Here is a 12,165-nt window from a genome sequence, read left to right as displayed (position 1 = left end):
TGCTGCTCTACAGGAAGATGGAGATCTATGGAAGCTCATGATTTCCTGCCATAATTTGTATTTTAGCCTTTAATTGTGGAGCTTTTCTCTGAGAGGAAAGGAATAAACCCCAATTTGTTGTTTTTATGTATTTCTGGTTTTTCTCCGTGTGTTTTAGAGACACTTTGCAGACTGCAAAACTGATTCTTGAAATTCAAAATTTTATCCTTGAAATTCAATTTATTTCTACGTTTCCCTATATAGCTCACCAGCAATGCCATTCTTGCCTTTCAAATTCAGATTTTTCCCAGTTCCTGGGGGGAAATGTGGGACTGGAAATGGGAATTAGGGAATAAATCCCAAAACAACCCTTGCTGTGTTTCTGTCTTTGCTGCTCTACAGGAAGATGGAGATCTATGTGAGCTCATCATTTCTGCCATAATTTGTATTTTAGCCTTTAATTGTGGAGCTTTTCTCTGAGAGGAAAGGAATAAACCCCCATTTGTTGTGTTTTGAAATTCAAAATTTTATCCTTGAAATTCAATTTATTTCCACATCTCCCTTTGTAACACCAACAATGCCATTTTTCCTTTTCAAATTCAGATTTTTCCCAGTTCCTGGGGGGAATTATAGGACTGGAAATGGGAATTAGGGAATAAATCCCAAAGCTGTGTTTTTGTCTTTGCTGCTCAACTATGGGCTCTACAGGAAGATGGAGATCTATGTAAGCTCATTATTTCTGTCATAATTTGTATTTTAGCCTTTAATTGTGGAGCTTTTCTCTGAGAGGAAAGGAACAAACCCCAATTTGTGTTTTTATGTATTTCTGGTTTTTCTCTGTGGTGAAGTGAGGCTTTGCAAAACTGATTTTTATCCTTGAAATTCAATTTATTTCCACATCTCCCTATGTAGCTCACCAACAATGCCATTTTTCCTTTTCAAATTCCTATTTCCAGTCCCATATTTCCCCCCAGGAACTGGGAAAAATCTGAATTAGGGAATAAATCCCAAAGCTGTGTTTCTGTCTTTGCTGCTCAACTATGGCCTCTACAGGAAGATGGAGATCTATGTAAGCTCATCATTTCTGCCATAATTTGTATTTTAGCCTTTAATTGTGGAGCTTTTCTCTGAGAGGAAAGGAATAAACCCCCATTTGTTGTGTTTTGAAATTCAAAATTTTATCCTTGAAATTCAATTTATTTCCACATCTCCCTATATAGCTCACCAACAATGCCATTTTTCCCTTTCAAATTCAGATTTTTCCCAGTTCCTGGGGGGAATTATGGGACTGGCAATGGGAATTAGGGAATAAATCCCAAAGCTGTGTTTTTGTCTTTGCTGCTCTACAGGAAGATGGAGATCTATGGAAGCTCATGATTTCCTGTCATAATTTGTATTTTAGCCTTTAATTGTGGAGCTTTTCTCTGGGAGGAAAGGAATAAACCCCCATTTGTTGTGTTTTGAAATTCAAAATTTTATCCTTGAAATTCAATTTATTTCCACATCTCCCTTTGTAACACCAACAATGCCATTCTTGCCTTTCAAATTCAGATTTTTCCAGTTCTTGGGGGGAATTATGGGACTGGCAATGGGAATTAGGGAATAAATCCCAAAGCTGTGTTTCTGTCTTTGCTGCTCTACAGGAAGATGGAGATCTATGTAAGCTCATGATTTCCTGTCATAATTTGTATTTTAGCCTTTAATTGTGGAGCTTTTCTCTGAGAGGAAAGGAATAAACCCCCATTTGTTGTTTTTTATGTATTTCTGGTTTTTCTCTGTGTGCTTCAGAGAGGCTTTGCAGACTGCAAAGCTGATTTTTGAAATTCAAAATTCAATTTATTTCCACATCTCCCTATATAGCTCACCAACAATGCCATTCTTGCCTTTCAAATTCAGATTTTTCCCAGTTCCTGGGGGGAATTATGGGACTGGCAATGGGAATTAGGGAATAAATCCCAAAACAACCCTTGCTGTGTTTCTGTCTTTGCTGCTCAACTATGGGCTCTACAGGAAGATGGAGATCTATGGAAGCTCATGATTTCCTGTCATAATTTGTATTTTAGCCTTTAATTGTGGAGCTTTTCTCTGGGAGGAAAGGAATAAACCCCCATTTGTTGTGTTTTGAAATTCAAAATTTTATCCTTGAAATTCAGTTTATTTCTACACCTCCCTTTGTAACACCAACAATGCCATTCTTGCCTTTCAAATTCAGATTTTTCCCAGTTCCTGGGGAGAATTATGGGACTGGCAATGGGAATTAGGGAATAAATCCCAAAACAACCCTTGCTGTGTTTCTGTCTTTGCTGCTCTACAGGAAGATGGAGATCTATGGAAGCTCATGATTTCCTGTTATAATTTGTATTTTAGCCTTTAATTGTGGAGCTTTTCTCTGAGAAGAAAGGAATAAACCCCAATTTGTTGTTTTTATGTATTTCTGGTTTTTCTCTGTGTGCTTTGCACTGATTTTTATCCTTGAAATTCAATTTATTTCCACACCTCCCTATGTAACACCAACAATGCCATTCTTGCCTTTCAAATTCAGATTTTTCCCAGTTCCTGGGGGAATTATGGGACTGGCAATGGGAATTAGGGAATAAATCCCAAAGCTGTGTTTCTGTCTTTGCTGCTCAACTATGGGCTCTACAGGAAGATGGAGATCTATGTAAGCTCATGATTTCCTGTTATAATTTGTATTTTAGCCTTTAATTGTGGAGCTTTTCTCTGGGAGGAAAGGAACAAACCCCAAATTGTTGTTTTTTGTATTTCTGGTTTTTCTCTGTGGTGAAGTGAAGCTTTGCAAAACTGATTTTTATCCTTGAAATTCAATTTATTTCCACATCTCCCTATATAGCTCACCAACAATGCCATTTTTCCTTTTCAAATTCCTATTTCCAGTCCCATATTTCCCCCCAGGAACTGGGAAAAATCTGAATTAGGGAATAAATCCCAAAGCTGTGTTTTTGTCTTTGCTGCTCAACTATGGCCTCTACAGGAAGATGGAGATCTATGTAAGCTCATGATTTCTGCCATAATTTGTATTTTAGCCTTTAATTGTGGAGCTTTTCTCTGAGAGGAAAGGAACAAACCCCAATTTGTTGTTTTTATGTATTTCTGGTTTTTCTCTGTGGTGAAGTGAGGCGTTCTGTGCTTCAGAGAGGCTTTGCAAAACTGATTTTTATCCTTGAAATTCAATTTATTTCCACATCTCCCTATATAGCTCACCAACAATGCCATTTTTCCTTTTCAAATTCAGATTTTTCCCAGTTCCTGGGGAGAATTATGGGACTGGCAATGGGAATTAGGGAATAAATCCCAAAACAACCCTTGCTGTGTTTCTGTTTTTGCAGCGCCCCCACAAGGCCAATGCAGAGGAGATGACCAAGTACCACAGTGATGATTACATCAAATTCCTCAGGTCCATCCGCCCTGACAACATGTCAGAGTACAGCAAGCAAATGCAGAGATGTGAGTGAAAATCTGGGATTTTATCCCAAATTTTTATCACCTTTCATTCTCTTGATTTTGATTTTTTTTTATGGGGATTTTTCTGATGAATAAAGAATTTTAAAACCAAATTCTCAAGTTAAAGGTGCTGAGTGAAATCCTTTGACCTGGTTGTGTTTTAGGGTTTTATTTTTGTTGAATAAATTCATTTCCTGGCTTGGAGATGACAGAATTTTCTCATTTCTGACCATGTTGGTTTGGTGTCAGTGCTTATCTTCAACCAGAGTTGGTTTCAAACCAGCAAAATAAAAAACCCCCAAAACTCAAATTTATTGCTTTAAAACCCAACAAATTTAAAACCAGCAAAATAAAAAACCCCCAAAACTCAAATTTATTGCTTTAAAACCAGCAAATTAAAAAACCCCCAAAACCCAAATTTGTTGCTTTAAAACCAGCAAATTAAAAAAAAACCCCAAACCCAAATTTGTTGCTTTAAAACCCAACAAATTTAAAACCAGTAAAATAAAACAACCCCAAAACCCAAATTTGTTGCTTTAAAACCAGCAAAATAAAAAACCCCCAAAACCCAAATTTATTGCTTTAAAACCAGTAAAATAAAAAAACCCTAAACCCAAATTTGTTGCTTTAAACCAGCAAATTTATAAACAGCAAAATAAAAAACCCCCAAAACCCAAATTTGTTGCTTTTAAACCAGCAAATTAAAAAAACCCCCAAAACCCAAATTTGTTGCTTTAAAACCAGCAAAATAAAAAACCCCCAAAACCCAAATTTATTGCTTTAAAACCAGCAAAATAAAAAAAACCCCAAAACCCAAATTTATTGCTTTAAAACCAGCAAATTAAAAAAAACCCCAAAACCCAAATTTGTTGCTTTAAAACCCAGCAAATTTAAAACCAGCAAAATAAAAAACTCCAAAAACCCAAATTTGTTGCTTTAAAACCAGCAAATTAAAAAAAACCCCAAAACCCAAATTTGTTGCTTTAAAACCCAGCAAATTTAAAACCAGCAAAATAAAAAACTCCAAAAACCCAAATTTGTTGCTTTAAAACCAGCAAATTAAAAAAAAACCCAAAACCCAAATTTGTTGCTTTAAAACCCAACAAATTTGAAACCAGCAAATTAAAAAAACCCCCAAAACCCAAATTTATTACTTTAAAACCAGCAAATTAAAAAAAACCCCAAAACCCAAATTTGTTTGTTGCTTTAAACCCAACAAATTTAAAACCAGCAAAATAAAACAACCCCAAAACCCAAATTTGTTGCTTTAAACCAACAAATTTAAAACCAGCAAAATAAAACAACCCCAAAACCCCAAATTTATTGCTTTAAAACCCAACAAATTTAAAACCAGCAAATTAAAAAAACCCCAAAACCCAAATTTATTGCTTTAAAACCAGCAAAATTAAAAAACCCCCAAAACCCAAATTTGTTGCTTTAAAACCAGAAATTAAAAAGCCCCAAATCCTCAATTTTAACCCAAATTTGAAGGATTTTCTCATGAACCCTCAGCTCTCTCTGGGTTTTCTGTGCTGATTTTATTCCTGAAAAAAACCAAAATATAAAAATTAAACATGTAAAGCACAGAGCTTTTCTTCATTCATGGGGATGAAAGTCTCCAATTCCATTTTTTACATGCCAGAGTAAAACCAAAGGGCCTGAAGTTTAATTTCTGGTAATGAGTGATTATTTTTAACAGTTAATTAATTACAGCAAAAATTGATTGAGGCTGGAACTGCAGCTGTGCTGTGTGATTTGAACTCAGCCCCACATTTCCATTGCATCATTTAGAGTTTTATTTAACACTTCTGGCCACTTTCAAAATTCAAATTTGTAAAATTCTGATTTTATTGCTGTTTTTATTTTAATAATTCTTTTCCATTCTGTTCCAGTTAATGTAGGGGAGGACTGCCCTGTGTTTGATGGGCTCTTTGAGTTCTGTCAGCTTTCTGCTGGAGGCTCTGTGGGTAAGAGCACAAATTTTTGGTATTTTTATTGTGTTATTTTTATAACATATTATATTATTTTTATAACATATTGTAACATTTATAACATATTATTTTTATAACACATTATATTATTTTTATAACACATTATATTATTTTATAACACATTATATTATTTTTATAACATATTATAACATTTATAACATATTATATTATTTTTATAACACATTATATTATTTTTATAACATAACATTTTATAACATATTATATTATTTTTATAACATAACATTTATAACACATTATATTATTTTTATAACATATTATAACATTTATAACATATTATATTATTTTTATAACATATAACATTTCTAACATATTATTTTTATAACATATTATAACATTTTTAACATATTATTTTTATAACATAACATTTCTAACATATTATATTATTTTTATAACATAACATTTATAACATATTATATTATTTTTGTAGCATAACAATTATAACATATTATATTATTTTTATAACATATTATAACATTTTTAACATATTATATTGTTTTTATAACATAACATTTATAACATATTATATTGTTTTTATAATATATTATAACATTTATAACATTATTTTTATAACATATTATAACCTTTATAACACATTATATTATTTTTATAACATAACATTTTTAACATATTATATTATTTTTATAACATTTATAACATATTATATTATTTTTGTAACATAACATTTATAACATATATTATTTTTATAACATAACATTTATAACATTTTATATTATTTTTATAACATATTATAACATTTATAACATATTATATTATTTTTATAACATAACCTTTATAACATATTATATTATTTTTATAACATAACATTTATAACATATTATATTATTTTTATAACATATAACGTTTATAACATATTATATTATTTTTATAACACATTATATTATTTTTATAACACATTATATTATTTTATAACACATCATATTATTTTTATAACATAACATTTATAACGTATATTATTTTTATAACATATTATAACATTTCTAACATATTATATTATTTTTATAACATAACATTTATAACATATTATATCATTTTTATAACATAACATTTTTAACATATTATATTATTTTTATAACATATTATAACCTTTATAACATATTATATTATTTTTATAACATAACATTTATAACACATTATATTATTTTTATAACATATAACGTTTATAACATATTATATTATTTTTATAACATCACATTTATAACATATTATATTATTTTTATATTATAACATTTTTAACATATTATATTATTTTTATAACATAACATTTATAACATATATTATTTTTATAACATATTATAACATTTTTAACATATTATATTATTTTTATAACATAACCTTTATAACATATTGTATTATTTTTATAACATAACATTTATAACATATTATTTTTATTACATTACATTTATAACATATTATATTATTTTTATAACATAACATTTATAACATATTATATTATTTTTATAACATATTATAACCTTTATAACATATATTATTTTTATAACGTATTATAACATTTATAACATATTATATTATTTTTATAATATATTAAATTCTGTCTCTATTGCTGATTTCATAATGAAATCCAATAATAATGAAATAATAATTTAATCATGAAATCCTTGCCTGTTGAATCCTTTTCCATTTATTAATCACTATTTTATATTACCTCACTGAAGGAATGAGTGGCTCTGTAACAACACCAATGACTTAAAACAAAAAAAAAAGAATTAAAACAAAACCACAACATTTAAAAAAAAATCAACCTGAGCTTTACATTCAAATAAAAGTTGTCAAAGTCTCACCCTGAGCAGGCACAACCTGTAAAGGAAAACCCTGAGTGGTTTTATTTAAAAACCACCAACTCTGGACACGAGGCAGAGCAGAAACTGAAAGGTTTGAGTGCTGGAACTTTGAAATATTTTTATTTTCTCACAGCAGAGCTGTGGCAGCAGCACCTCCAGCGTGGATTTCCTGTGCCTGCAGCAGCTCTGGGCTCTCTCTGCTGCACAATTGCTCTGTATTTCTCATTTTTGGCAGCTTGCAGGGCCTGCAGAAAGCTGGGTTGGGGCAGGAGAATTCCTCTCAATGAGCTCAGCTCAGACCTTGTTCTGAGGGCTCTGAGGAACCAGAGGGACCCCAGCTGGGTTTGTGGGATTTTCCTGCTCTGAGGGAAAAGATGAGAAATATTTCCCATTTTCCCTTGGTTTGTGGGGACACCCTGGAGCAGGAGCCCCAAAAACCCCAAGGAGGAGCTGGAGCTTCCCCTCAGGCTCTGTTTGAGGATTTTCCCTCCTGCCTTAACCTGTGTGGGATTTCCTCCTCAAACCTTGCCCAGATTGTCTCCAGTGTGACCCCAGCTGGTGCTGGGTTTGTGGGATTTTCCTGCTCTGAGGGGAAAATGGGAGGGGATGAGAAATATTTCCCATTTTCCCTGGATTTGTGGGAACACCCTGGAGCAGGAGCCCCCCAAAAACCCCAGGGAGGAGCTGGAGCTCTGTTTGAGGTTTTTCCCTCCTACCTTAATTTCTTGTAATTGGGATTTCCTCCTGTGTGGGATTTCCTCCTCAAACCTTGCTCTGCTCTGAGAAACCCAGATTGTCTCAGTGTGACCCCAGGTCACAGGTCAAAATATTTCCCATTTTCCCTTGGTTTGTGGGGATATCCAGAATCAGACCCTGGAGCAGGAGCCCCCAAAACCCCAATGAGGATCTGAATCTCCCCCTCAGGCTCTGTTTGAGATTTTTCCCTCCTGCCTTAACCTGTGTGGGATTTCCTCCTCAAACCTTGCCCAGATTGTCTCCAGTGTGACCCCAGCTGGGTTTGTGAGGATTTTCCTGCTCTGAGGGGAAAATGGGAAGGGATGAGAAATATTTCCCATTTCCCCTGGATTTGTGGGGACATCCAGAGTCAGACCCTTTTTTCCCAGTCCCTTTTTTCCCAGTCCCTTTTTTCCCAGTCAAAACTGGGAAAAAAGATGAGAAATATTTGACATTTCCCCTGGATTTGTGGGGACATCCAGAGTCAGACCCTGGAGCAGGAGCCCCCCAAAAACCCCCAATGAGGATTTGCAGCTTCCCCTCAGGCTCCATTTGAGGATTTTCCCTCCTGCCTTAACCTGTGTGGGATTTTCATCCTCAAACCTTGCCCAGATTGTCTCCAGTGTGACCCCAGCTGGGTTTGTGGGGATTTTCCTGCTCTGAGGGAAAATATGAGAAATATTTCCCATTTCCCCTTGGTTTGTGGGGACACCCTGGAGCAGGAGCCCCAAAAACTCCAGGGAGGAGCTGGAGCTCTGTTTGAGGATTTTCCCTCCTGCCCTAACCTGTGTGGGATTTCCTCCTCAAACCTTGCCCAGATTGTCTCCAGTGTGACCCCAGCTCGGTTTGTGGGATTTTCCTGCTCTGAGGAGAAAATGGGAAGGGATAAGAAATATTTCCTATTTTCCCTTGGTTTGTGGGGACAAACCCTTTTTTTCCCAGTCAAAACTGGGAAAAAAGATGAGAAACATTTGCGATTTCCCCTTGGTTTGTGGGGACATCCAGAGTCAGACCCTGGAGCAGGAGCCCCCCAAAACTCCAGGTGTTTGTGGAGCCCCCAAAAACCCCAGGGAGGAGCTGGAGCTCTGTTTGAGGTTTTTCCCTCCTGCCTTAACCTGTGTGGGATTTCCTCCTCAAACCTTGCTCTATTCAGGGCTCTGAGAAACCCTGAACTCTGAGATTGTCTCCAGAGTGACCCCAGCTGGGTGCTGGCTTTGTGGGATTTTCCTGCTCTGGGGCAAAAATGGGAAAGGATAAGAAATATTTCCCATTTCCCTGGATTTGTGGGGACACCCTGGAGCAGGAGCCCCCCAAAAACCCCAGGGAGGATCTGGAGCTTCCCCTCAGGCTCTGTTTGAGGTTTTTCCCTCCTGCCTTAATTTCTTGTAATTGGGATTTCCTCCTGTGTGGGATTTCCTCCTCAAACCTTGCCCAGATTGTCTCCAGTGTGACCCCAGCTGGGTTCCTGCTCTGAGGGAAAAGATGAGAAATATTCCCATTTTCCCCTGATTTGTGGGGACACCCTGGAGCAGGAGCCCCCCAAAACCCCCAATGAGGATTTGCAGCTCCCCCTCATGCTCCATTTGAGCTTTTCCCTCCTGCCCTAACGCGGTGCGTTGTGTGCGCAGCCAGCGCGGTGAAGCTGAACAAGCAGCAGACCGACATCGCAGTGAACTGGGCTGGAGGGCTCCACCACGCCAAGAAATCCGAGGCCTCGGGGTTCTGCTACGTCAACGACATCGTGCTGGCCATCCTGGAGCTGCTCAAGTACGGCCTGCTCGGCCTCCTCTTCCTCGCTGATCATCCCCAGCATTCTGCATTTAGTCTGGGCTTTTTCTGGGTTTTTGGGCTCTGATTCCTTCTCTAGCAAAGGGGTTTTGGGGGGAAAAAATCCTAAAAGTTTTGGTAATATAATCTATGGTCTATGATCTATAATCTACAATATATAATATATATTATATATAATATATTTATGTAATATAGATATATTAGGTATATAGATATAGATATGTATATTATGTATATTTATGTATATAGATATATATGTAATATAGATATATGTAGATATAGATATCTAGATATATATAGATATACTATATCTATATATATAGATAGATATATAATCTATAATCTATAATCTACAATATATAATCTATAATATATAATATATAATATGTAATATATAATATATAGTATATAGTATATTGTATGTATAATACATTATATATAATATATACTATACACTATATAATATGCAAAATATGATGTAATATGATATAATATAATATACTATGCAATGACATTATAGAATATTATCTATAATATATAATAATGTATAATATATATGTTATAATGTGCTATAATGTAATATAATATAATATATATCACATATACTACAATATAACATAATATATAATATAATATAATATAATATAATATAATATAATATAATATAATATAATATAATATAATATAATATAATAAATATATATCATATATACTACAATATAACATAATATCCCATAATATTACATAGCATAACATTTAGAAGAATATATAATAATATATAGAATACATTATAACATATAACATAACCTATAACATATAACATATTATATATATTCTATATTCTATATTTTATATAATGTATTCTATATTATATATTCTATATTATATATTATAGTTTTAATACTGATTATTATATAATATAAGTATCTACTTTGCTAGAAATAATTCAAATATTTTTACTATTCTTTTAAATATAATATTTATAATAGTATTATAGATATTATATAAATTACATTCTATTTATTACAAACTAATTCAATTCTAATTTTGGGGATTCTGAATCAATCCCAGCTCCTCAGTGCTGCCCCTGAAATAAGAGAGGGAATTTGAAATGCCACCAGTGCAGGGGCCTGAGGATTTTTGCAGCTTTTTAGATGTCACATTTTTCTGCTGCTGTTCTTTGTCCCACCCATGGCTGCAGGCAAACCTCACTGTGGCAGAAAAATCTGCATAAAAATCTGCATAAAAATCTGCATAAAAATCTGCATAAAAATGCTCTTTATTGGCTGAATCTGAAACAAACCCAGCAGCAAAAATCACTTTATTTTCTGTCCCTTCCCCTGTAGATCCTGCCCTGAATTCCCTGCTCTGGAGTCACTTTTTCCTCCCAATAAATCCAAAATTCTGATTTTTTTTTTCCAGGTACCACCAGCGAGTTCTGTACATTGACATCGACATCCACCACGGGGATGGGGTGGAGGAGGCTTTTTACACCACAGACAGGGTCATGACCGTGTCCTTCCACAAATATGGAGAATATTTCCCAGGAACTGGGGACCTCAGGGTGAGAGCCACAAATTCCCAGCAAATTTGGGTTTTTTGGGATTTTTTTGGGCTTTTTTTCCCATTTTTTTGGGGTTTTTTTCCAGCTTTTTTGGGTTTTTTTCGCGGCTTTTCCATTTTCTGAGAGCGAAGGTTTTTCCCATTTTTTCCCCATTTTCCCTGATTATTTTCCTGATTTTTCCCTGATAATTTTCCTCATTTTTTCCTTATTTTTTCTTGATTTTTCCTCATTTTTTCCTGATTTTTTTTCTTGATTTTTTCCCTGATTTTTCCCTGATTTTTTCCTGATTTTTTCCTGATTTTTCCCTGATTTTTTTCCTGATTTTTCCCTGATTTTTCCTGATTATTTTCCTGATTTTTCCCTTGAATTTTTAATGATTTTTCCTGATTATTTTCCTGATTATTTCCTTATTTTTTTCCTGATTTTTTCCTGATTATTTTCTTTATTATTTCCTCATTTTTACACCACAGACAGGGTCATGACCGTGTCCTTCCACAAATATGGAGAATATTTCCCAGGAACTGGGGACCTCAGGGTGAGAGCCACAAATTCCCAGCAAATTTGGGGTTTTTTGGGATTTTTTTCCAGGTTTTTGGGGTTTTTTTTCCCATTTTTTTGGGGTTTTTTCCCAGCTTTTCCATTTTCTGAGGGCAAAGGTTTTTCCCATTTTTCCCCATTTTCCCTGATTATTTTCCTGATTTTTTCCTGATAATTTTCCTCATTTTTTCCTGATTTTTCTTCATTTTTTCCTGATTTTTTCCTCATTTTTCCTGATTTTTTCCTGATTTTTCCTGATTTTTTCCTG

The 12,165-nt window shown here is 34.0% G+C and overlaps 1 protein-coding gene across 3 annotated transcripts in view; it reads left to right on the top strand.

Annotated features, from left to right (window-relative positions):
* The window catches only part of HDAC1 (histone deacetylase 1), a 40,837-nt gene that overhangs the window by 7,617 nt on the left and 21,055 nt on the right, over window positions 1-12,165 (top strand). The window contains exons 1-5 of one of the 3 annotated variants that reach the window (XM_074555579.1): window positions 2,593-2,641; window positions 3,327-3,444; window positions 5,334-5,408; window positions 9,637-9,775; window positions 11,219-11,360. In XM_074555579.1, coding sequence (XP_074411680.1) covers window positions 2,630-2,641; window positions 3,327-3,444; window positions 5,334-5,408; window positions 9,637-9,775; window positions 11,219-11,360 — 486 coding nt within the window. In that variant the 5' untranslated portion in view covers window positions 2,593-2,629. Of the gene's footprint in view, window positions 1-2,592; window positions 2,642-2,952; window positions 2,988-3,326; window positions 3,445-5,333; window positions 5,409-9,636; window positions 9,776-11,218; window positions 11,361-12,165 lie in introns of those variants that run through there. The other 2 variants (XM_074555578.1, XM_074555577.1) reach the window with 2 other exon arrangements.

This window comes from Zonotrichia albicollis, chromosome 20, assembly GCF_047830755.1.
Source record: "Zonotrichia albicollis isolate bZonAlb1 chromosome 20, bZonAlb1.hap1, whole genome shotgun sequence".
In the NCBI taxonomy this organism is placed as follows: domain Eukaryota; kingdom Metazoa; phylum Chordata; class Aves; order Passeriformes; family Passerellidae; genus Zonotrichia; species Zonotrichia albicollis.
Note: the sequence above shows the minus strand (reverse complement) of the source record. Positions and strands in the feature narration are given on the sequence as shown.